This window comes from Rhipicephalus microplus, chromosome X (genome assembly GCF_043290135.1).
Source record: "Rhipicephalus microplus isolate Deutch F79 chromosome X, USDA_Rmic, whole genome shotgun sequence".
Taxonomy (NCBI): Eukaryota; Metazoa; Arthropoda; class Arachnida; order Ixodida; family Ixodidae; genus Rhipicephalus; species Rhipicephalus microplus.
In genome coordinates, this window is record NC_134710.1 from 242,865,092 (window position 1) to 242,891,000 (window position 25,909).

Consider the following 25,909-nt stretch of genomic DNA (forward strand, 5'->3'; position numbering starts at 1 on the left):
GGGGCGGCCGCTACCTGGGCGGATACCGGACGGGCCTAACCATATCGCCGGGCTCGTCGGTCGAGTACGCCTGCGACGAACCGCACCTGCGCCAATGGCCGCCGTCACCACTTCGCTGCCGCATGGGCCGATTGCAACCGGCTCCACCAACCTGCCTGCCACCGCCGCAGAAGCCTTCGGCAACCAGCTCCAGCCTGGGCGCAGGTGCTATGCATGCTCACCTCACGCCACTCAAGGCGCTACACATTGGCGCGACTTGGACTCTAAGGCGACTCAGAAAAGAAAAAAAAACGAATTCACATTCCACCGCTTTCTTGTTTGTAAAATATAGTCCTGAAAAAATATTTATCAGCGAGTAACTAAACAATGATTGACCACGTAAGAATAAATAAATTGGGCACATTTAAGGGTCACGTTGATTTCGATTAGCGATGTTACGCGTAAAGTGTGTCATGAATGGCCAACCGCGTGAGAGCTTCTTTATATACTACCGCGGCGTTCATAAAGTTAAAAGGAGGGTCACCAAGACATCTACCAACTGGGAACCTTGAAGCACCACTTGGTTAAACTGGAGTCGTATTCGATGTTCGTCACAGCCGCCTTTACACGAATTCGACGCCATAGCGTATCGTCTTTCTTCGCTCTCAGATGAACGCGATGGCAAAACATTTTATATGTGCAGCATACACTACTAGTCGATGGCAGCAGAAACGAGTTAGCGCCTGTTTTTAGCGAGTTCATCTATACAGCCAAATACACCGCGCTTCACATGTGTAGGTGTTCTTTTCTCTTGGCCACTCTGGTATCAAGATTGGCTAACATTTTCTCTTATAAACAATTTTACTTTAAGAGGTCTGTGTAAATATGGACACTACAGTTTGAATGGAATAGAAAAAAATGCGAGACGCCTTGTTTTAGTTCTCTTCCCGTTAACAACGTTGTGCCAGAAGTTAGCATTTTAAGGACTTTTCTTAGAAAAAAGGCGCCCATGGGTCATGATGCGAAAGTGCACTAGCTTATTTTTAGCAAAAAAAAAAGACTTTCGTAAACTCCCATGTCATTTGTCCGTCGCGCCAGATGCGGCGGTTTTCTGAAATGGTCAGCGAATGGTGTAGCGTGACTGTTGCGTCCCACAGCACCGGAGGAGGCGCCACGACCGGAGTCGGTACCCGTGGCGGCGGTGGAGGAGGCTCAGTGGTCTACAGCGTCCCCGGGGCCCCCCAGTGGAGGTGACGCCGTCCCGCGCCGCGCAACGCCACCGCCGCCTTCGGACAAGCCCTGCAGCGCTCCGGAGCGACTGCACAACGCGCTCGCCTACCGGTCCTCGTCACCGTCGAAATCCGAGGAGGACGGGGAGGAAGACTCCAGAGGCCTGTTGCAGTTCCCTCACGGCACGGAAGTGGTCTTCCGCTGCATCGACAGCGCGGGAGGCGGCAAGAGGAGCACCTGGAAGCTCCTGTGTGAGGACGGCAGCTGGCTGGGCCGCCCCGAGAAGTGTGGTTAGCAAACATGTCTTACGCTCTTTAAATGGCGTTCCTTCCAAGCACATCAAGTCTGAGATATCCGTGTCGCGTAACAGTTCATGCACGAGCGTTTCTGTCACCGCATGTCACCAGCGACCATTTCAGTAGTGTTTCTGCATGGAACAGTTGTAAGCAGGTGCGTCCAAGAAAGTTAGTACATCATAAAGCTTTGGATACATTTTCTCCTGACCATTATTACCTTATTTCACAAAAGCATCATTGGAAATTTCTGTATAATGCACATGAGCAAGAAGGGTAGACACGAACACTTTTGTTTTTTCAGAGTGCTTTCGTGATTTATGTGAAGTCATGTCTGTCGCTCTTGCTCAATCTTCGCTTAAAACGCTTCACTTCTCACTCGACGTTTCGTTGTCTCGAGGCTGCCAAAAAAGCGACAACGTTTTCTGTTGGATTTTCATGCGTGCCCGCTTCGAATGCTTGCCTTTCGCGATTGCGGTGCGTCGTTGGAAACAGCATGTCGGGCTGGTAAAGTGTTTGTATCTCCCTCGCACTGTAACAAATGAATACTCCGCGACGGTAACATCGAGAAGCACAGAAAACTGCATCCTGAGGGCACGCGACTCTGTGAGAAAAGGAAAGCGCAATCCAACTGTCTTCTTCCTCTCTAAGCCTGTACCTTTTCACCCTTTTATGTCCGCTCAACTCAGTGCTATCTTAAGATTTTAATAGCCTAGACGCCAGATATGACAAAGTTACATATTTTTATTTAATTTACACTGTAGGGAATACTATTTATTTTGTTCATTTATTTATTTATCTACCCATTTTGTTTTCATAGAAAACACGAAGAGCACAGAGGAAATAGGGAAGGAACAGGCTGACAACTGTCACCTATAGGGGCACTACGCCTGCCTGCTCTTTCGGTAAGGGAGACAAGAGGAAAGGGAGGCAGGAGGGAAGAAAAAAGGCGAGAGAAAAGGAAAGTAAAAAAGAGGAAAAAATAACACACACGCAAACACAAATAAATCGACACACGAAAATATCTATAAGCGCGACGCCAAGTCCCTTTTCTTTAAGAAATTTAAAATGAATGTATGGGTCTGGTGATGCCTAGGAGCACATCCTTCTGGGGCGAAGCAGTAGTCAAGGGTCGTGCACCTTAGTCCAATCAGGCAATAGTCCTTTCTGAGTAGTGCTCGCTGCACAACGAACGTAGGGCATGCTAAAATTACGCGTTTTAGTGCCTGATAGGAGCCACACGATGAACATATCGGGATGTCAGCACGTCCTTAGCGGTATAATCGTTCGCGCACCGACACAGAACCAACTCTTACCTTATATAGCAGGGCTCTGTCACGATGACTCAATTCACTACCACGCATACCAACAGGAAACAGTCCACTTGACACGCTGGTCAGAATGCTACTTTTGAAGATGTCGGTGAACCAGCAGACAATCAGCAGACAACTGGCATGAAATTTCTCGGCAGTCGCACTCGTATGCACAAGTTGAAGTGAGGCGATCGGCCTCTTCGTTCCCAGGAATGCCAACATATGAAGGCTTCCACTAACAAATTAGGGACACCCCACGAGCAATGAGTTCTGTGGCAGATTCAATAATGCTGCATATAATTGGGCAAATGGAGTCTTTTCTTAGCAATCTGTTAAAGGCAGCACGGGAATATGTAGTTCGATTATTCGAGTTCTTCTTGTACGTATTTCAGCACAACATCTTGTAGCTATAGTTCCGCTGTCGTTGAAGACGATAAATGCGGTACACAAAGCACCCGTCAGACGTCAGTAAAATGGCAAAAGAAACCTGCAGAGTCATCTTGGTCGTCATTGTATACATATTCTAAAGTCACTTTCATGTAGGCGCGACTGGGCCAATTAAAATAGTGTCGAAACTAGCTGGTCAGACTTTATCAACATTCCGGGAATAGAAAGATTATTTGGGAAGATGCGTATATGTTACGCTTTTTTTGAGTTTTCAAAGAAGTATAATCTTCTGATCTGCGCTTAATTGTGGTAAACAATGCCGCCATTTTCCCCATGCAAGAGCTTTGAGGCGAATAATAGGTGGATTACATTTTGGTGCTCTGTTCGTGCGCTCGATATGGTGCAGCGCTCTCTGGTCAGCCTGAAACCTCACGTGTAACTTGTGTGCTACGGTTAGTAGAGGAAGAGACTGCGCATCGCGAAGTAAGCCAAATATTTTTTGGGGGGCAACATGATGGTCCCGTTCGAGTTGATACATCAAACTTAGTGGCACTTTCAAAATAGGCAGTTCTTACATCAAGCCAGAGAGCACAACTGATTGATACAATTGTAGCGCTATTTTCTGGTCACAGACAGCGCCCCTAGCAGTCAAGGCGGCCACGCCTAAAAAAACAAAAAAAACTGTGATCATGAGTCAGATTTACCTTAGGGCAGGGTATCATGTGCTAGAATTTAGGAGAGAAGAAAAGAAAGATAGACACTTTTTTTTCGAGGTGCTGGCGTGCATACAAACATCGAGTGGAGCAGACAGAGATAGAGAAGGGTAGACGGGAGGGGAGGGCTATGACTGCAAAGGATATCCCATTTCAGATACACGGGGCGTCCACGTGCACTTTTGGGAAAATTATTTTCTACGTCACGGGAGTTTGTATATTCAAGGTAAGCGACTTAACGTTATCATAACGCTTTACAACTAAACGTCATTTTTGTAACGTTCCCAGCACCAAAAAAGGTTGCAGCAATATTTTCAACTGGCGGCCACTTTTCTTGAGTTAGCTACCTCGACGCAAGGTCGTTTCACATTTTTTGCTTTTTTTTAATTCGTGTGCGTCAAATAAAGGCATTAAATGACTGCTTGTTTTTTTTTTGTAATCTCCAAACTCTTTTATTTTAAATCCACTAAAGTTACCACATTACCACTGCAAAAAAACGACTACTTCATGCCGATATAAAAAAAGATGTCATGTATAGTATCTGACGCACAATGTCAAAATGTGTTGTAACATTGTTTGCCTAGTCAGAAATTAGGGTAATGTACCAGTACGAAAAAAAAAAAGACAAGAGAGAACCAGCTATCTTGTTCGCATAAAAATAAATAACTCCCGTATACGTATGTTACGTCTGTTTAGGACAAAATTGGCGCAATTATTTGTAACTCTTGTCATGCGTGGCCAGTAACCAGCCTTCATTTTCACGTTGAGGTTTACAGTCTCTCGGAAAAAGCACTGGCGTAATTTTCACTGCACGCGAAGAATTTGCGCTTATATGACGCAAGAACATAACAGCTGATGTTGATTTTTTGCTACAGTTAAATGCCCCTTATAGCTGGAAGAGTCTTACTTCGAGTTTTTATAGTTACAATATAGGAATAGGTTGAAGATTGTATGAGAGCTTTGGTTATCTAACACAAGGTATTTAGTATCTTCGAAGTCGCTGCATTTACGCTAAATAAAATGTGAAAAATATTAATCGCAATAGGAAGACCAAAAGACCCGCCTACGATGTCGGTCTTACGTATGCACTGGCACCCGGCCCACTGCACAAAAACCTGCCAGGCTGGTCTAAAACAGGACAGGTGGCAACTTTGAAAAAGACACTGTTCTATCTGCAGGCTCCCTTCGCTTTTGCAGATCGGTTACTTGCCAATAGGCGGACGTGAGCTACAAGGAAAAAGTTCAAATATCATTTCTCCCATTACGGGAATTACAGTCTTTACTTTCAAGTTGCATTACTTTAGGGCACGTGTTCGAATGCATAAAAAGAAGTAGATCAATGAGGAAGTCAAGTCCACTCGACAGAACCAGCACTTCATTTAAGACATATATCACCAACATCTGCTAAAATATCCCTGATATCGATTAATATACCGTCCCTGAATTTCAGAGACACGCTATCAGAGACCACTTTCAAATCGCGAAGTTCGAGAATTATGCAAGTTTTATTATTTCTGTTGAGCAAGCATGAGTTGTATAATCCTTTGCTTCAATATGGAGGTTTCAACTGGTGCAAGAGCAATACATTTTGTTACCCGGGACATTAAGCTCGTACACGGCTATCGGCTGTAAACCGGCTGATACGCACTAATAAGGCGATGTGTGCTGGCGCAGAGGACGGAGCCCAGCAGCTGTCGGTGCCCAAGGAAGAGCGGCGCAATCGGTCCTGCGTGTTCCGCAACACGGAGCCCAACCTAGAGGCCTTTCAGGGCGACCGACGCATCACGGACGACACGCTCCACTTTCCGCCAGGTTCTGAGCTCGTCTTCCGCTGCAAGGACATCGGCAAATACAGTCTGGTGGGCAGCGTACGCCGACGCTGCGTTTACGGCGACTGGGATGGCGTCAAGCCCTCCTGCTTCGGACTCTCCCAGGAGAACGACTACGCGCGTAAGTGTCTGAAACACAAGTTATCTACAGTTTTAATACGAGCTTACCGCAAGCCTTGATGTACTGATGGATTCAGCACTGAGAGAACAAATACCTAGAATCATTGCGAAGTTGTACTGCAAAGCACATTAGATCATATGTCAATATAACGTCAATCATCCCGTGGTTCAAGTCTGTGTGCGAAACATGCACCATAGAGAAACGTTTACATTCTTACGAAAGTTATAAAATCATATGTGTAAAAAAGATTGTCAGAGGTAGTTTTATTTAAACGATTGCATGGTTTCATCTGAAAAAAAGTGGGGAGGGGGCAAGCAGAAACTGCGCCATTGGAGGTCCTAATTACATGAAGGCAACAAACTATTCTCTAAATATCGGTGCATACACCATTGGCAATGTCGCTTGTGCACTTTTAAGAGCAATAACTTTCTAGAGATGGTCACATTATTTTTTCATGGGATGCAATGGGGGCGAACAGCAACAGAAAGCTTTGGCAGACCGGTGGAGGCGGGCGTCTGTCGTACGTGATTCCGAACGCGGGAAACTCTCTCTAAATCAGTGGTAAAACGTAGTTTTTATGGTGAAATAAACGTTGTCAACCACATAACAGACGAACGCGTCTGTTGTCCTGGGGAAGCTTAAAGGGGTACTGACACAAAAAACTTGGCCTCGCGTTTTTTTCTGCTGCAATGCGTTGCTGTAGGGTTCTTAGTCATGCCACGACACATTGTTTGCTGCAGCACACGAGAGATAATTATTTACAGGCCCCTCATTCCATCAGTTTCAGTTTGTGTTTGAGAGAGTTCCAACAACTGGGTGCACCTGTCGCCACATAGCGTGTGCAAGCCTTCACCATGTCAGCACACAGAACTGGGATGTACTTCCGCACGATCCGCATCCAAAATTACTTTCGAATAGAAAATGGCACTGGAATGTTGCCAAACACAAAACTTTTTAAGCGTGCGACACGGCCACGCACTCGCAACAAGCCGCCGAGAAATATAGACTTCGGGAACTAACGTGGCAAAAGAAAAATGATGGCTATGACGTCATCATAACTTGTTTTGTTGGCCGTAGCGTGGTGACGTGAGGGAAGTAGGGGGTCACCTCGGGGTCACTTCGGGGTCACCTCCGAGGGTGTCTATAGCGCTATAGAGTCAGTCGCTCACACAAACTTCAAAATTGATTTAAAATACTTTCCAAGCTATGTTCGCTGTTGCTATCTTGCAGGTGATATACAAATGTTCACGAGGATCAACCCCACAGGCGATCTCGGCCCTAAAAGTTTGTGTCAGTACCCCTTTAAGGGTCCCTAAACAACCTCTGAAAATAATAAAAACGAACTCTTACTTCTCCCTCGGCATCTCCCGTTTTTGTGGCGACTTTCGTGGCGCCAGCACTCTGTTCACATGACTTCGGGATGGAATAAGCTCTGGAGATACGTGTTGTGAATTGCCTCCTACGTATAGCTTTGCCATGCAGACGCACGCCCGTTATGCCTCGTCTCTCGTGACCATAGTGGGCGATAAACTGATTTCACTTCATTATCTGCCTTGCGACCGTTGCTACGTTTGACCCACATTTCATCATAGCAGACGCCATTGTGCGTGAGCTGGTCTGCAAGAATGCTTTCACGCCAATATCGGCACCCGGTCGGTAGCACCACGTACGACCCTGCATTGTAGGTGGGCCAGGCAGTTCGCTGTGGTCGGGTTTCAATTAACTCGGCGGAAACCTCGCGAACAACCCTTTGATGAGCTGCGTTGAACCAACAGAGACTAAAAATCTAGGGGGTGTTGGTTGAACAGCGTGAGATGGCGTAAGTGTTGCAGTTCTAAGAGTCAACCTCTCCCCTCAGCCATTGTCACCTACGCGAGGTCGTGACAAAGCACTGATGGTTCGGAAGCGTGGGACGACACAGCAGTAGCAGTTCTCAGGAATCGAGCACCTCGACTGCCTAGTTCAACAAGGTTCTAGAACCCTGTACCTGAACGCAGACATGGACCGCTGCTGACGTTCGTGTCAGTGGCCATCTTCCCCACAGAGGAGTTCAACTTTCACCCTTCACGGGACTCTACCTCCTCGCCCTGTGATGTCTCCAAGGCATGGGTCGGGTGCATCATTGTGTGGTACACTCGTGTTACCCATTGGACATTTTCGCCCGTGTTCCTCATCAGTCGAGTGGTTAAATGTCTGCACCCTTTCTGGCAGGTGGATCACTGAGACTTAATGTCACCTGATTCATGGCAACAGTGGTCGTCGCCTTCTTCGGACTGCCGTATAAGGAAACGACGGGCTATAAAAGCCGAAGACATTTTGTACATACTTTAATTGCTGAATCACTGTACAGTTTCATTTCTCTTGCATCATGTAAATAAGCCTTCGTTCCATCTCTAAGAACGTGTCTCCTCACTGGTGATCATCGGCTGTGTGGACGACGGCGGCGAGCCAGCTACCATTAAAAAAAAACACGCTGAGCCTTCCACACCCTTTACAACTGGTGGCAGCGGTGAGATGCCATCAACCCCGAGTCCCTAACACCTTCAAGCAAAGATAACAGCGTTTAACGAAAAGCGCCATATCTTGACTGCATTGCTTAACGATTAGTGTTGATACTCCAGATGTTTTATTTATTTTTTAATAAGTGGTGAGGAGGAGAGCTTGTAAGAAGTGTATAGAGCGAAGGCGAGAAAGAAACTACCCTCACACCGTTGAATTTGGTGTGGTTTAAGGGTACTTTAAGGCTGATAAATTTATCATCGCAAAGCGCTCTCATCACAAACTGCCAGTTACAGCTTTCCCCGTAGATAGTGGGCCTGGTGTTAGAATACGTGATCTTCAACGCAATTGCACCAACTCTGAACTGTTCTGCTTTAAAGTCCCAAACGCTGTAGTGGAGGGCTCCGAAAATTTCGGCCACCTAGGATTCTTTAACGTGTGCCACAATCTAAGCATACGGGATTTGTTCCTACGACTTGCGGGTCAGCAGCCGAGTACATTCACAACTAGATTACCGTGGAAACCAGCAACGGTAGGCAACCTTAATGCTGATAATGTATGCAATTCGATTTGTGAAATAGGTCATCATTTCATTTGAGAACTGTTTTTAATCGTAGTTTGCTAAAGGAAGGGGTTTCTGCTTTTTTCTTGACAGCAGTGGCAGCGCCAGGATTTTTCGCTGCGGCGGGGTAGGGAGGGGTGTACCACGAAAATTAAGTTCCTCCAGGAGGGCAAGGAGACTGGGAACATGTGTGCTGTGTTTCGACTATACTTGCTGGGGGGGGGGGGGGGGGAAGAGAGGTATTAGGGGAGCTCCAGCTACGCGTTCCCCCCGTATGGATCCATGATCCGGACCAGCCTCACCTTACGTTCGACTACTGATGTTTCCATACCTCGGATACCGGTAGTGCACCCCAGAGAACGTCGAAACAAGACGACGTTTGCATGCTCGTCAACGTCATGCGCACGTGACATGACGAGTGCTTGGAGTGATTATGCGTCTGCGCCATGTGATAACATGACTCCAATGCGAGAAAAGGCAGGGAATCATGATGATGAAAACTCTATTTTAGTCCAAAGAGGACGCAGGGGAGACCACGCGCCACCCGGCAAGTCCCACGTAGGGACCGCCAAACAAAGCTTGGCAGCTTGTTCGTGGGCACTCGGGATGGGCCGTGTTTAGGAAAGGAATATGCGTTGCGTACCCTTAAACGGGGCGAGTTGCAAGGGTATCAAGCTCAATTCCTGCTTTCGCGACGCTTCAAAATATTGGTTATCTCAGCTCGTAATAAATCAACTGTTTCCAGTGTTTGACTAAATTTCCTATGTGGCCTTGGTTAGGGCCCTTTAACGAATGGGCATCATATAAAGGAGGGATGAGTTTTGCCCCGCTGCGGTGGTCTAGTGGCTAAGGTACTCGGCTGCTGACACGCAGGGCGCGGGTTCGAATCCCGGCTGCGGCGGCTGCATTTCCGATGGAGGCGGAAATGTTGTGAGCCCGTGTGCTCAGATTTGGGTGCAGGTTAAAGAACCCCAGGCGGCCTAAATTTCCGGAGGCCTCCACTACGGCGTCTCTCATAATCATATAGTGGTTTTGGGACGTTAAACCCCACATATCAATCGATAAGTAGTATGCTATGACATACCTACGCACACGCTTACGTGCATACATACATACATACATACATACATACATACATACATACATACATACATACATACATACACCCATACATACCTACATACATACATACATACATGCATACATGCATACATACATATATGCATACATGCATGCATACTCCTACACATACATACTCCCACACATACATACATACATACATACATACATACATACATACATACATACATACATACATACATACATACATACATACATACATACATACATACATACATACATACATACATACATACATACGTGGAAATGCAGATTTCCTCAAATGAACTCTGGTTCAAATGAATTGTCTTGACATGACATATTCTGCTCGTAAAATTAAAAAAAAGTAACGTATGATTTAGGCGTGTAACGAGAACACCACACTGACTCTCATGGCTTTAATGGGGAAGGCAAATGATAGTGGACGAAAGGGCAACTTGCCGCCGGTGGCAGTTCAGTCAGCAACCTAATTCCCCATTATCGAACAAGCTGCAGTGACAGAAGATGAAACTGTCTTGAATATTGTATGCTTCGGTTATTTTACAGTACACCCACTTCTTGATGATTTAATTTACAAGCTTTTTTCAGGTACTTCATACTGTGTTCTAAAAAGGTGGACAGTGTGTTTAACTGATAGGGTCGTTGTCACAGCTAAGTCATTTCCTGCCAGCGCGACAAGGGACACTCGAGTAGTATTATGATCACTGTCTCTATATTCTGTTTCAGAAGTTCCCTTCAGCACTGTGGAGGCTACACGCTCTTGAGCCAATAGGAATGGCGCTTATCCCCTCCACATGTATTCATTGGCACCCATCTGCTCATCGCATACACGGCGGCTGCGCAATGAATAGTAGTTATTATGGCTAGTTTATGAACTTAAAAATGCAGTAAAGCTAATAAACAAGCAACTATGCTGCGGTTTGAAAAAGCGTGAATGTGTTGCTCGGCTAAAAATCGGTAGAATTTCATGCTGGCGGATAACTTTACCTAGTGGCTTTTTTCTCCCTTACGCTGTACGTGGCTCTCGTATGTCTGTTTCTCCGTCGACGCGTTCCTTCGCGTCTCCTGCTGCAACGCTCCTTTTCTCTCTTTTTTGTTTCCACCGAAGGAGGGTCTGACGCGCACGGAATGCTGTGCGAGGTTGCATGTCCGATATTTGGAGATGCAGCGTTCTTGGGCTGACGACGCTATCCGAACACTGCCTCGGCGTGTTAGGCTTAGCTGGAGCGGCTAAGCAAGCAGCATATCTCGCTAATGTCGGGAAAACGTACCTGATGCGTTAGTCTCTGACTGACATGAAAAAAAAATTGATGGCTGATTTCACCATTTGTTTACTGCTGTCAGCGCAGTAGGCGTGTATCTAGAGCAAGTCCGCGCCGGATCGGAGTGGGTGGTCACTTCCGCATGGGTGCTGCTATGTTGATTTGTAAACACAGTTAACGGCTGTAACCAGCACAAATATTTAAAAGCGTTAGAAATAAATGCAAAGAAGGATAAACATTATGTATTAATGTGACCTAAAACGCACTAAAGAAACGCCAATTCTAGCCAACCCTGCATGTCAATTTCATGGCAATTGTGCGTGGGACTACGTTTCGCCGCGCAAGCGTGTTGCTTTCTTACACCCCATAGCTTCGGTAGTGCTGAACCAAAGTGGAGAAACAGAGTAGAGGCATGTTGTCTAGATGGGTTTTGCTGCATGCGGACCCGTAATGTCAGTAGCTTGTAAAGTGTGAGGACGTCAGATGTCGAAAAAAAGATGTCTTGCACCTCATTATTATCTTGTCCTTCTTTTTTCGTGGTGCCGTTGTCTTTAAATGTTCGCACACAAAAGTAATCGTGGCCTGCGTCGTCATCAGTCGTCATTTTGCCTCTGACGTTGTGCCAAGTGTTGTAGAAAGCTAAACCTGACCTCACCGTTTCTGCCCTTCTAATGTGCGACCGCAATAATGTCTGGCAGTGGAAAAGCCTCCGACGATCCTCTTCCGGCCGCACGTGATGCCGGTAGCGCAGAGCAATGACGGCAAGCTGGTCGTGTACCCGGGGGCTATCCTGCACTTGGAGTGCCTCTGGCTGCGCAAGTACGGCACGCCCAAGTGGGAGGTCAGCCACAAGTCCCGCAAGTACGCCGAAGGTAAGCGCACCCTCTCACCATGCAGCGGCAATGGCCTTATCGAAAATCAGATAAAAAGTATTGCCGGCATTTTCGTTATCAATCAGCTCTCAATCTTGAGTAGCTGTTCCTTGTATTTTTGTGCTTATGCAGCACTTATTTCTGCGAGCTGCAAGACCAAAGCAGTCAAAGTACGGCAATGAAGAGACACTCCGCAAGTCTCGAATGATGTGCTGTGATGGTAACTTTAAAAATTGTTAACTAGTGCATGCACCTACAGCCCCGTCGTAGTGTTCTAACGGCTAAGGCACTCGGCTCGCTCGGGTCACGCGATCGAATCCCAGCTGCGGCGGCTGCATTTTCGATGGAGGCGAAAATGCTGCAGGCCCGTGTGGTCACATTTGGGTGCACTTTAAAGGACCGCAGGTGCTCTAAATTTCCAGAGTCTTCCAATACAGCGTCTTTCATAATCGTATGGTGGTTTTGGGCCGTTAAATCGCACATATTATTGTGAGTACGTATACACTTCGTCTGTGTGAATTTTATGTTATGGAAACTTTTTTACTTCGTGAACACTCTTTATTGCACTACTGAGACTGTGCGAAAGTTAGAATATGAGTTTATTTGCCTAGTTTTAATACTGTTGACCACAGTACCATGACAGCTTTCATACAAAAGAGAGGGCCCCGCCACGGTGGTCTAGTGGCTAAGGTACTCGGCTGCTGACCCGCAGGTCGCGGGATCAAATCCCGGCTGTGGTGGCTGCATTTCCGATGGAGGCGGAAATGTTGTAGGCCCGTGTACTCAGATTTGGGTGCACGTTAAAGAACCCCAGGTGGTCAAAATTTCCTGAGTCCTCCACTACGGCGTCTCTCATAATCAAATGGTGGTTTTGAGACGTTAAACCCCACAAATCAATCAATCAATCAATCATACAAAAGAATAATAGTGGCCATAGCTAAACGTATACGGACCAAGATCTCCTTAAATATGTTTATCGTTAATAAGTGATTACGCGTGCCAACTTTTGCTGTGCACGGCCCAAAAACACCGAAGCGAAAGACGTTGTTTTACGGGCCCTCTGCTCCTATACTGCACATGGGCACGGTATCATGCAAAATTAGAAATCCACCATAACTTTAACAATGTAGGTAACCCATACGGAAATTCGGTAATGTTAATTCGCCCTCGACAATGTTACTGCCAAGCATGGGCGTAATCAGGTGTAGTGGGGATGGGGGTCAAGTTTTTCCTCATATTTTTTTTTTAATTTTACTTGCGTATATATACAAGCACACACATAACAAACGTACGCACGAACATATATGGAGTATAGCTGAACCTCCCCCCCCCCCTTCCCTAGAAAAATGTCAAGTATTACCTGTCAATCCCTACGTGGGAGACGCCCACTACGCGCTAAACGCGTCCTGCAGGACAAAAAAAAAACTTTTTCCCATTCTATTCTGGCAACGCTAGTGGGCCAAGCATAGGTAGGTGAAATCTTTCATGATTCGACTCACTCAGACTCCGATCCAGTCTTCAATCTGAGTCAGCATGAATCCGGGTGAGTAATATTTTGGCGAATTTGCGTCCGAGTAAGCGCGGTGGAGGAAAATATTGCTGATAGTGAGTGTGAATTGCTGCGGCATGCGAAGTCAGACGAGGAAAACGATACATTAAAACTGTTTATTTGGTACATTACATGGGACATCAGCAGAAAGAAATAGAAATTTGGTGGTTGCTGCGCTTATGTTCGTATACAGCTTGAAGACCACGAGTTTGCGCGATATAGCTTCCGGAGTGACAACAAGCAGGCTTGTTGTCAAACATCAGGTCTTTTTTTTCTCTATTTATTTATTGACATACGAAGTATTACCATTGACGAATCGCATTGTGAAATACAGTGAATTGCACATACACACAATTTCAAGTGTGCGCGGGCAAAAGATTTAGCGTAACCATGCCGTTGTAGCAACTTAGGCCACCAATGTACAAGGTAGCAGCATGAAAACGCGGGCCTTCATCGTGAACTTTGCACGCAGGAATACAGTTAAAACGCGAAAGTACCAGCGTTCCGCATCGGAATCCCGCTATTCCGCATTCTGAGCGTTCTGCAGGCGGTCACTTCACACACGCCCATTGGCACGAAAAAAAATTTTGCTTCCTTAGCGCTACGCATACAAATTCTTCAAGTCCATTCCACATACCTGCAATTCTGCTTATAGCACTCTCGATATAACCTGCAAAAAATGCAACACGTCGAGTAATTTTTAAGCAGAACGCAAGCACCTGTACGCGGTGACATATTTCTGGTATTGGGTTTTGAAACAAGTATACATAATACTGAGCTTCCACACTTGAATTCTTCCAGCTTTAAGAGAACCTTCATGGGTGTGCTCATGGCTGTACAATTTGAGCTGTCATGCTTCAAGATTTTCGGCGATCTTATGTCAATACGGCCGACTCACATCTCTGCACTTGCTTTTGCGCTTCATGAAGAAGGGCCGGTGTGTATGTGCGTAGAATGGGAAGAAGGCGGAAAATCTTAGAGCATACATGAATAAACTGCGCAGAACGAAATTTGAGAAAAATTTATTTATAGCCTGCAAAAGCTTTTGGCTCCTCCGTATACACAGCCGCCCCTCTATTTGCAGCAAATCGCCGTTGCGGGCATTGCTGCAGCGTCGTGAGGAAATCTAATTTTACGCAACGCACCATGAGGCAAAACTACCAACGCCGATTCGCGGCAAACGGTGAGGGGCGAGCTCACGTGACACTTATATAGTTGGCTTATTTATTTTAAAAAAATTCAATTCAAAACAACTTACGCCACGTTCTGCGGCCATTACGCAAGTAGCGGCGCCAATTTTCAATAATTTTTGTTGTTCCTGTTTTCGAAAAGCGCATATGTAATAAGAGGCATTGTTGGCACAATAATTTAGGATACTTAAACACGCGTTGAAGGTGCTTATTGTCGTAGACGGCATGGGGATGCGATGCTTTTGCCTTAGCTTCACTCGGCTGGCTTAATTATCCTTAAAAATAAAACTAGAATGGAAAAAGTTCATGCCGTGCCGGATATATAGGAGAAAAATAGTTGTTTAGGACTCCATCATCATCGTACTGATTTGATATGTTTTTTTTTTACTTTTTGTTTTTTACTGCGACGGTAGTCGAGGGGCCCTTCACCCTGGCAGGGCATTCGAAATTAATAAAATTGGCATGTATACATCGGTCGACGGTGACCGCGTATGCAAAGTATGATACGCTTTCGTGGCGTGATAATCGTCGAAATTATAAATAGGAAGCCATGTCCCCTCCTTTTTGAGGGATACATGCTTGAAGAGGTGGTGGTGCTCGCAATAACTTAAGGTTATACGTCGCTGGTGTACTCCTTTCGGTGTTGCGGACTTCCCTCTCCAGAATTCGAATGACTCCGGAATCATTCCACAATTTCGTGACCACGGAATGGAATGGGAATGGAAAGGGGAAAACACTTTGGAGCAATTGAATTAGAATGAAATTAGGTGCCTTTTGCATGGAGTGGAATGGGAATGGAATGACGTCTTTTTTTTCTCCCCGAAAATAGGGCACGTTTTCGTTAACGCACTGTTTTTCGAAATTCAAACATTAAAAAGCCGGAGCCTTGAATTTAACACTGAAGCAGAGTTTTCAAAATTGCTTGGCTGATTATAAGCACACTACAATAATGAGCAATGGGCCTACCACAATGCTTTCCTTTTATAGGCTGTGTTGCTCCAAATTTCGTCGCTATTGATCGCGTCACCGTGTTTCTATGCCTCTGGTATCAGTCGTGCGATGGAACCCCCCCCCCCTTTTTTTTTTCCTTTTGGTGGTGTCCCAATCTCTGCCCATTCACCCTTCGCTTCTTTTTTCTTGCTTCTGTTGTCATCTGTGACTCGGACACATGTTTGTATAAGTGCTCTTTTAAGTTGTGATGTGTGTTGACAATGGCGTGATGCTTGTGTTCACTGCAAGCTTTCTTAAAGCAGCTTGCGCACCGTCTCACCTCATAGCCCCCACCTTCTTTCGCAATACTTTCCTCTTTGTCTATTCTTATGGGCGCCTTTGCCCTAAATTCCGTTGGCGATGGTCTGCAGATCAGCGCTGCACAGTTCTTTGTTTGATTGCTACAACTCGTTACCTACACGGGTTCGCTTCGCCAAGCAAAGAGGGCATTGGGGAGGAACTTAATTTGCCACACTCCTAATGGCTACCACTGTAACATTGCGCTCAAATCAGTCTGGGCCTGAGTACATGCTCTTTCGAATTCGCAAGCCGCAGCATGTTCTCTAAGTGCACCTCTAGTTAGCCAGAGCCAATGGTAGGCGTGGTGTAAATGTGTGAACGATCTGCCAATTTGTGAATGAGAAACAGAGACATAAGTTAGTGTATAAACAAATTCAGTATCCCAGCAGATACTAAAGGGAGAAACAATCATAATGCTCTGTGGCACCCATTGATACCCTCACAGGAAAGTGGCAAATGTTGTATGTAAGGCCTGACGTTCATCTCACGAGCAGGGGTGCTATGCAGGATAGTCTAAGCTTCTCGGGCAGACGAGTTTGCTTCGAGCTCACTCATCAGCGGCCATGGCATGAACACAGCGCGGAAGGCTGATAGCAGCCTTGATAAAAATGGCAACTGGAACGCGCTGGCGTTGGAAACACATGTGGGTCATTTGCAGTGGTTATGAAAGAAACACCGCGTGCGAACACGTGAGTGCCGCCCCTCAGTCAACATTTTAAGAGTATAGCGATGTCAGCATGATTGTCGCGCTACCTTTTTGCCAACTCAGCACGCGCCTCCCACAGGCGTGTTCCTGGGCGTATGTCCTCTTTCGGACAGGTTCTTTCGTTCCACCTGCAGCATGGCAATTTCTAGTCTCGAATGCAGCAAGGGTGCACACGCAGTACTCTCTTGCTGCTTGTATTGCTTCTATCAAGTATTGCACATAAATGTAAGGATAAGTGGCCACCAGGGGCACTCGCATAATGGCGGCAACGCGGCTGTGATTGGATACGTTGTGAGCGCGGCGAAATTAAATGCGAAACGTCGTAGCCGCGTGGTCATATAACTTTTACTTCGGCGTGTGTGTGTGTGTGTGTACAGTCTGCGTGATAAAGCTGATAGATTAATCGTGCCGCTCCACGTGAGTACTGCTCCTCGCCAAGATCAAACGTGGTGGGCGCACCCGATCTTCACCGTGGGCGTCTGTGATTTGATATGTTGGGTTTAACGTCCCAAAACCACCATATGATTATGAGAGACGCCGTCGTGGAGGGCTCCGGAAATTTCGACCACCTGGGGTTCTTTAACGCGCACTCAAATCTGAGCACATGGGCCTTCAACATTTCCGCCTCCATCGGAAATTCAGCTGCCGCAGCCGGGATTCGAGTACCTTAGCCACTAGGCCACCGCGGCGGGGCAACGGGCGTCTGTCAATAAAACTTATTGACGCGTGAACTCGGATACAAACTCGTTGATTCTGAGAAGGCCCAAGGTTAACTCGCAAGTGTGATGGTACCGGTGTGACTGTCAGGCGTTTGATGCAGTGAACGCTACGCTGCAGCTTTTTTGCGTATAGTTTGGTGCGCTTACACTACTTGTGCAAGGTTGGATTTATATAGGAGCTTGTGATAACCTTGCGTCTTGCAGAAGTAGGTCATCTACTCATGTGTGTGGTCGCCTCTAAAATAAAGACCGTATCAGCTCTCTCTTAATTTTATTGTACTACTTGGCAGAGGCTTAACGACTATTACACTGAGCTGTCTTGCATTCACTGATAAGGCTTCAAGTAAAAGGCAATTATCTCGGGCGCAATTAGCAAGACCACGATCAGTATGGAGCTCAATAACGTAACCCTGATTAGCAGGATAGTACTCGTCATCATATTAGTAAGGGCCAGCAAGCATAGTTATACTTAGCGTGCTCATGATTAACATTGCGTTAATTAGCATAGTTTAGCTAGCTCATCAACTAGCATGCTTTAGTTAGCCCGGTTCTGTCTTTACATGGCTTCATTAGCATGGTTTTCTTAAGATGTGGCGTAATAACCTCAGCCTTACTATCACATGGCGTAATTAACTCGGTCATAGCATGTTCTGGCCTAACTAGCCAAGTGTACCATCCAGCCAAAAAAAAAATTACAGCATATCTACAGAGTGAATGATGATGAGTGGAGCGAAGCTTCGGATGGTTTTATTATTAAACGGTGCATCGTCCGTCCGTCTGTCCGTCCGTCCCTTCGTTCATCCATCCGTCCGTTTGTTCACACCTGCTGAGTGAGTCATCGAACCAGGCGGTCACGTACCACAAGCTAGAAGGGACAGATTCACAGCTTTAGGAGCTTCGCCCCAAATAGCTAATTAGCCGGCTGCACGTGCTTGGGTGCTAGAGGGTGATGACAAAAAAGACGACACGCACCAGCCGAGCAGCGTGCTAGAATGTACAGGCTGAACACGATGATTAAGACGTGTATATCAGGTTCGGCTGCTGTTCTGACGTTGTATGACGCTCGGCCACCGTGCTGATTATTCTAAAACACATAGTTCAGGCATTAAAAGCTTCAAAAGAAATTCAAACACCCCGTGCTTGTAAAAATATAATCACGAAAAGGTTCTGAAACTATTATTGCAAGGGTGCACTTCCGCACTCAGTGGAACGACAAACAAATTAAAGAAGGTACCTCAGGTTAGAAAAAAACCGCCCAACTTAGTCGACCGTCCTTGACGCGATGACTGGTTTCATCGTAACTAATGGAACGCAGTGCTCGGAGGGACAGAGTTGACTTTTATTGCGATAGCAATTATATGATTACTTTCGGCTGGATTTTGCCACCGGCGGCGATGTCATGTACCGTATATGTATACGTATCTATATATATGAAAACGCAAGAAAGGGGAAAAGATCCAGAAAAAAAGCACTCCGGCGTGCGGAATCGGACGTGGGACCTCTGCGTCGTGAAAGCGAAGCGTTGACAACCGAGCTACCACAGAGAACGTTGTTCACCGTTCAAACGGCAAGCTATTCATATGTTTACCGCTGCTGTGTTTTCGGCATTACCAGAAAGATGGCGCAATGAGAGCACGTTGTCACATCGCGCAACGGCACCCGCTCTAATCTCCTACGCGTACTTTGCCCGGCTTAGAGAAGGGGAGCAACAATCCCTCGCGCGCCCTTATGTCGCTGTGGCAAGGAGGGGAGGATCGTACGCCTTGGCTGGACTCTGGTTTTGCGTGGAACAATTTTGCTGTAGTTACCGGGCGCACAAAGTTCCCTGAAATCATTGCATTCTCCGTTCGCGAAAAGCGCGCGCTTTTGAGACTCAGCGAAGTAACAAATGAGACGCTTATTCGCGTACAACTGTACCTGTGAGTACGTTTTGTGCGTAATTTGTGCGCTAGAAACGCGGTGCACGTTTCGATCTGCTTTCCATTAGGCGCATAACCTTCAAATTGTTGCTATTGCGTTCATTGCTTCGCCTTTGTGGCAAAGCTGTGCCTTTTTTCGTACTGTTGGCTCGTTCACAAGGGGGTGTTGCCAGAAGTCGGGAAGATCCCAAGTTTTGCGAAACTTGGCTGATCCTGCATAGCGCCCCGGTTAAGCATACTTGGAACACGTATATACGCGTAATATTTGTGGCAAGAAAGATATTGCATAGCTTCGCACATGCATACAAAGAAAGCTCTCCTCAGCCCTCCATGCATGTGAGGCGCCCTTGAAAAGTGTGGATGCTGACGAGAGTGTGGCGAAGTGATCCGTTTTCTAGCAAAAAAAGGCACCAGGTACCCGAGTGGTACACGTTTCCATCCAATACCAGGAGATCTAGAGTTTTCTCTATGTTTACGACTGTTCCACAATTCAAACGCATAGAAAAAGAAAGATCCGCATAGGTAAAACGAGAACTAAAAAAAAATAGCAGCTTATTCACGGAGTGAATGATGGAGAGTGGGGCGAAGCATTCGTCCGTCCATGCGTCCGTCTGTGTGACCGTCCATGCGTCTGTTCGTGCGCCCGTCCCTGCGTTCGTTCATGCATCCGCCCCTGCGTCCGTTCATGCGTCCATCCATGCATCTGTCTGTGTGTCCGTTCGTCCATCTATTCAACACTCCAAGTCTCATCATCTCGCATCTTTTTATCATATATTCCCCATTTAGAAGCACCGCCATTCAATGGACATTCCAAGGACTAAACGAGAGATGGCACACGCACACTTTCTTATGGCTTGCGCTTCGGGTCTACTTCCCACCTTCAACCACCTTGAGTTCATGGTATATACTAGTTCACTTTATTCATGGCACTGTGGCCCAATGCTCGCTAAACCTTTCTAAAACCAAGGAGGTTACGCCCAGCGAGTATAACGTAGCAACCTTTTCCTGTCAGATAGTGCTCAATGTACATGCCAGTGGCTGCTAATGTGAAATGAGAGACAGGAGGATTCAGCTTTTAATTTCTTACGGCTTGCGCTTCGTATTTCCTTCCCCCCTTTAACCACCTCGAATTCATTCATGGTATATACTAGTTCATTGTATTCATGGCCCTGCGGCTCAACGCTCGCTAAACCTTTCTAAAACTAAGGAGGTTACACCCAGCGAGTATAATGTAGCAACCCTTTCTTGTCCGATAGTGCTCAATGTACATGCCAATGGCTGCTAATGGGGATCGCAGCGTGCGCGTTGACTAAAGGCCGAATGCTCCTGTCTCTCATTCCCCATTAGCAGCCATTGGCATGTACATTGAGCACTATTTTTTATTGTTAAACAACGCACAGAAGAAATCTCTCACCGACACCACATTGGAAGTCAAATGTTATACCTATTTCGGGTATGTGCCACTGGTGGTTACGTACTACGAGGGGCGCACAAGCCACGCCATAAGGAGCTTCGCCCCTAAAATTGCTTATGGTGAGTTCCGCTTGTCGAGCGGGAGTAAGTTTTCTTGATTCGCGGCTGAGAATCCGCGTTCTAATAGATTCGGAGCAATTTTGCATTTTCCACTGGTAGATTTGGAGCAACTCACTCCGCGACGGAGTGTTCCACATGCTCCGTCTTGCAGCGACCGATTTCGCTGGAACACCGAGAATGCGTTGCCGTCATTTCCAATGCAGTTGGGCAGCTAAGTTGCCTTCAGCGTTTTTTAAGGTGGTCTAGTAACACTGCGCTTGTTTACATTCCCGAAATCGGAAAGTGGTACCCCTGCATTGCGTGACTGCGTAGGCAAAATGCGTGCTTTGCAGTGGCAGCAGAGTTCTCATGGAAACGTAGAGAGCGTTTCCCATTACAGTTTAGCGACGTATGGGTAAACAACTTCCGGAGTGACGTCACCTGGAGCATTCACGTGTTCCACCCGCAAATCGGGTTTGGGGCAATCTGAGTGCTCGCTCCAGGACTTCGGCAACTGCTCCAGATCTGTTGGAATTCGTCATTAGTCTTCTTCAACAATAGTTTTTAGCGTAAAAGTTAGTAATGTTATCAATTTAGCTATAACACAATTAGGCATAAACACTAATAAAACATCACTTTCAAACTTGTTGACCACGCAAGCGGGAGCACTGCCCACATAGGATTTAGGTGGGTGATTGTACTACACTAGATACCTCACCAAGCTGCTAACCTCGACCTCGGTAACGTGTTTTGCGTAGTTTTGCAGTTCTTAATACATCTGATGACACCAGTTTTATGGGCTGTTTATTCTTTACTCAATAAAGCTATCAAGATGCATTTCTTTTGTTGAAGAATTGAAATAATGAAATAGAACTGCATTCCCGGAGTGGTAATAGTGAGCCCAGAAGTGAGCCCAGAAGTCAGAAGTAAGCCCAGAAGCCACAACTTGCTTCTAAATAAAGTCTCCGCGTTCTTGCTCCGGAATGAACTGTGTGTCGTACCAGCAGATGAAGAGGGAGGATTCGCTGTGCTACCAAATGATGTGTACCTTCGAAAAGGGCATGACGCCGTTTCTTCAATGTTTAAACGGTGCCCTGATGTATCTCTAGCAAAAGTAAAGAAAAAAGCCAAAGTACTTTCTTCGCAACAAGATCTAAATAAAGCTGTCACTAATGATAAGTAAATGTGAGAATTTAGCTCTCGATATGCTTTTTTCATGCAAAACCCATAAAGAAGGCTTACCTTTTCGCGTAATGATTTTAGAAAAGGCAACGTGGCAGAAAGCACTAGCATGCTTCATTCAAAAAAAATTGAAGCTCTTATGTATTGATGATCCCTTCCTCTTCCGTGATTCCCAAGAAGTCATAAGCTTCATCAACCAGTACCCGCACGAACGGCTTACCGCTTTTTCAATCGATCTGAAAGAACTGTATCATTCTTTGCCAACCAAAGAACTAATTTCATGTATTGAAGAATGCATCGATGAATTTGGACCCGTTCCAGAACACGACTTGTATAGGTGCTGGTGCTTTCCTTGACCTTTTCTCGTTATACCTTAAATCTACCTATGTTGAATGGAATAATGAAATTTTTCTTCAATAGAATGGTAAGTCGATAGGTTCATGAATTGCCCCACTTTTGAGCGATCTGTATCTAGCAAAGCTAGACAGAGCTCTTCACGTACACCTCAGTGGTAGCACAACCGATAGTTATAGCGCGAGAACAGAAAGTCGACACAGAGACAAGAAGGACACGAAGGACACGTCTGCTCTCGCACTATGACTATCGTCATGTCATAGCAACTAGCCCAAGCTGCCACACTTCTATAAGGTAGCAGTGCTCTGAGAACTTTCCGGTTTGTTGATGGTCATCCTGTGGTTCTCAAGTGAAACACTGATAACTTCCATGTTGTAACAAGTCACCTCATCTCATTATTTAAGGAGTGTTTGTCACCTCTGTTTATTACACACGCAATGCCACAAGACAGCATCATTCATTTTCCATATAGATCTGAGAATTACATTCGCCAATCAACATACGTGTTGGAAGTACGAACCGCGAGCACAACCATTGTTGCCGTACACATTCTCAGGCACAAAATTAATCGTGAGAAGAATTGTTCAAACATGTCTTTTTAATTCATGCAAAAAATTATGTCAACACGCTGTCACTGGAAGTTTCATGGCGGAGATACGACGGCTCGAAGGAGCAGGCTACCCGCAAGAGTTGCTCACATCGGTAGCAGAAGCAAATTTCAAGGAAAAGAGGAAAAACTGCCCGGAACATGTTCAACAGGCAAACATGGAAGCAGGTCAACGCAAGAAGATTTCGGTCATACTCTACATGCATAATACATCGTCTGAAGAAAATAGGACAACAGTGCGGCGTTCGAGTGGTTTTTTCAGCATCCCATAAACTGTCATATCTTTCGCGTGTCACTTGTCCGGTAAAGAAAAAGAAATACCAGTGAACTATCAATCATCGCAAAAGATATGTAGAATGTACACACAATGCTATTTATCGGATTACGCTTTCATGCGGGTGGTGTTATATAGGCCAAACAGATTAGGTGTATAAATCACCGCCTCCGTGAGCACAAAATAATGGACGCAATGCCAAAGAAAGTTTTCTGGCCATTCATTGCCGACTCTGCGGTTGTACAACCCTGTTTGAAGAAACAACATTGCCCCGTCGTGGTGGTCTAGCGGCTAAAGAACTCGGCTGCAGATTCGCATGTTGCGGGATCGAATCCCGGCGGCAGTGGCTGCATAATGGCGGCTTATATTCTGGGCCCGTGTGCTCAGATTCGGGTGCACGTTAAAGAACCCCAGGTGGTCGAAATTTCCGGAGCCCTCTACTACATGGTCTCTCATAATCATGTGGTTGTTTTGGGACGTTAAACCCCACATATCGATCAATAAAGAAACAACAATCATCGGCAGGCATCAGGACACGCGTACTCGCAAAATCATTGAAGACGCCCATATCGCGAAAGAAGTTTTGCTATGCATCTGCATGGCTTCTGTCGGTTTATTGACAAAAGAATCATCTTTTTTGGGAGAGCGCATGTAATGATCACTTGGAAGAAATCTTGTGATGCTTTTATTTTTTAATTGTTCTCCCGTATATATTTTTCTTTCGTGTTAATAAAAATGCAGTTGCTAGTAAGCGCTTGTCTGTGTCTCTTCTTTAGTATCACCGTCTTGAGTTCACGTTGTACGTACTTCATTATGCAAAACCAACTAGCCCAAAGTTTCACTCTACTGTAAAATGGAAGCACCCTGTTTGCTACACTCCTTCGAGCGTTACTCACTGTGGCTTGGGATTACAGGTTTTTTTTTTAATATTTAATGAGGAGCATGAAATACATCCACTGCAAGAGATTGCAAAGCAAATTACGAAGAAAAAAAAGAAAAGAAAGAATTGGTGCTCATTGCATGAGCATATAGCTCTCTCGGCTCCGAAAGTTGGGAGAACGCTAACAACATGCGGCTTGCGGACGCTATAGCCGAGGCGAATGAAAAAAACTGACGTTTTTTTTGTTTTTTTATGTGAAGTTAGCATATTGGAAGTCCTGTTACAGGGCAGTTCAATTTAGTCTATCGTGTATACAATACCCGATCTGTATTTTCTTTTTTGGTGATACCTTCTCTTAAACGGCACCTTGCAAGTTTTAACATGTTACCAAAACTTCTGATTGGGCCAGGTGAAGGGTCATTTAAAAGTCTCATACTTTATTTGTTGTCTGCGTCTGTATACATTCTGTTACGCGATCATTATATCATTGTATTCAGACAGCACTCTCCATAACAAGCCTTTGCCTGGTTCGCTACCTACTTCAATGTTGCAACTTATACCTCCAGAGCTCCGAAGGAGCTTGTCAGTTCACGCGTCTACGAACTCAGCAAGCGACCCACAGCCACCGTAATAATCTTCGGTGACGCTTCGCGAACTAGCAGGCCGGTGACCGTGTCTGGATGTGCACGCCGATAATCCTATACACTCGCTCTTAGTGAGAAGCTTCTTCAACAGTACCTTGGACCGTAGAGGGTACATGGACGTATCGGCGTACGCGACTATAAGGTTGTCCCCGTCGGCATCACAAATTATCGCGGAGCCGGGTGACGCTCCTAAGTCGCGCATGTGATTTACGCCTCCGGCATTTCTATGTGCGTTAGCGAAATTGTTAAACTTTATTGTCCTACTTGTTTTTCGGCGTTTCTTATAATCATGTATGCATTTCTTTGGTTCAAACTCGTGTTATTTTGCAGCATCGGCACGATGCTTTTTCAGAGGCGGAAATGCTACTTACGTTTCTTTTTATGTTTTTATGCAACCAGTGCATTACGCGCGTTATAAACACTGCCTCACGCAAACCATGCCCGAGTGTCTGGGAACGTTTCAGATTATTTTATTACCTTCTGATAAGCTTGAGCACGTAACGCTAACAATACAGTTTATTTAAATGTGGACACCAACGATAAGCATGAGGAATCTTCGATGTCTTAAGTATAAATGCAGACAAGCCTTCGCGCCGATCAGATTATTCGACGACCGATGACTGTATGCGCCGACATCTTGATATGTGGGGTTTAACGTCCCAAAATCACCATATTATTATGAGAGATGCAGTAGTGGAAGGCTCCGGAAATTTCGCCCAGCTGGGGTTCCTTAACGTGCACCCACTCTGTGCCGATATCGTCGCACTTTTGAGTGTCGTTCTTTTTCCGGGCAAAAGATTGTTCAAATAAAGAGGTTCATCTTTCCCGGCTAATATCACTTTGATCACCATCCCAACAACGCAATGACCTAAAGGATGTTTCAAGAAAGGCGTCCACATTTAAT

At 45.8% G+C, this 25,909-nt stretch overlaps 1 protein-coding gene across 1 annotated transcript in view; it reads left to right on the plus strand.

Moving 5' to 3' along the window:
• The window catches only part of LOC142775200 (sushi, von Willebrand factor type A, EGF and pentraxin domain-containing protein 1-like), a 258,013-nt gene that overhangs the window by 222,004 nt on the left and 10,100 nt on the right, over positions 1-25,909 (plus strand). The window contains exons 9-12 of the mRNA XM_075876543.1: positions 1-204; positions 1,137-1,499; positions 5,590-5,865; positions 12,006-12,179. The exon at positions 1-204 is cut by the window's left edge and continues 24 nt beyond it. Coding sequence (XP_075732658.1) covers positions 1-204; positions 1,137-1,499; positions 5,590-5,865; positions 12,006-12,179 — 1,017 coding nt within the window. The remainder of the gene's footprint in view (positions 205-1,136; positions 1,500-5,589; positions 5,866-12,005; positions 12,180-25,909) is intronic.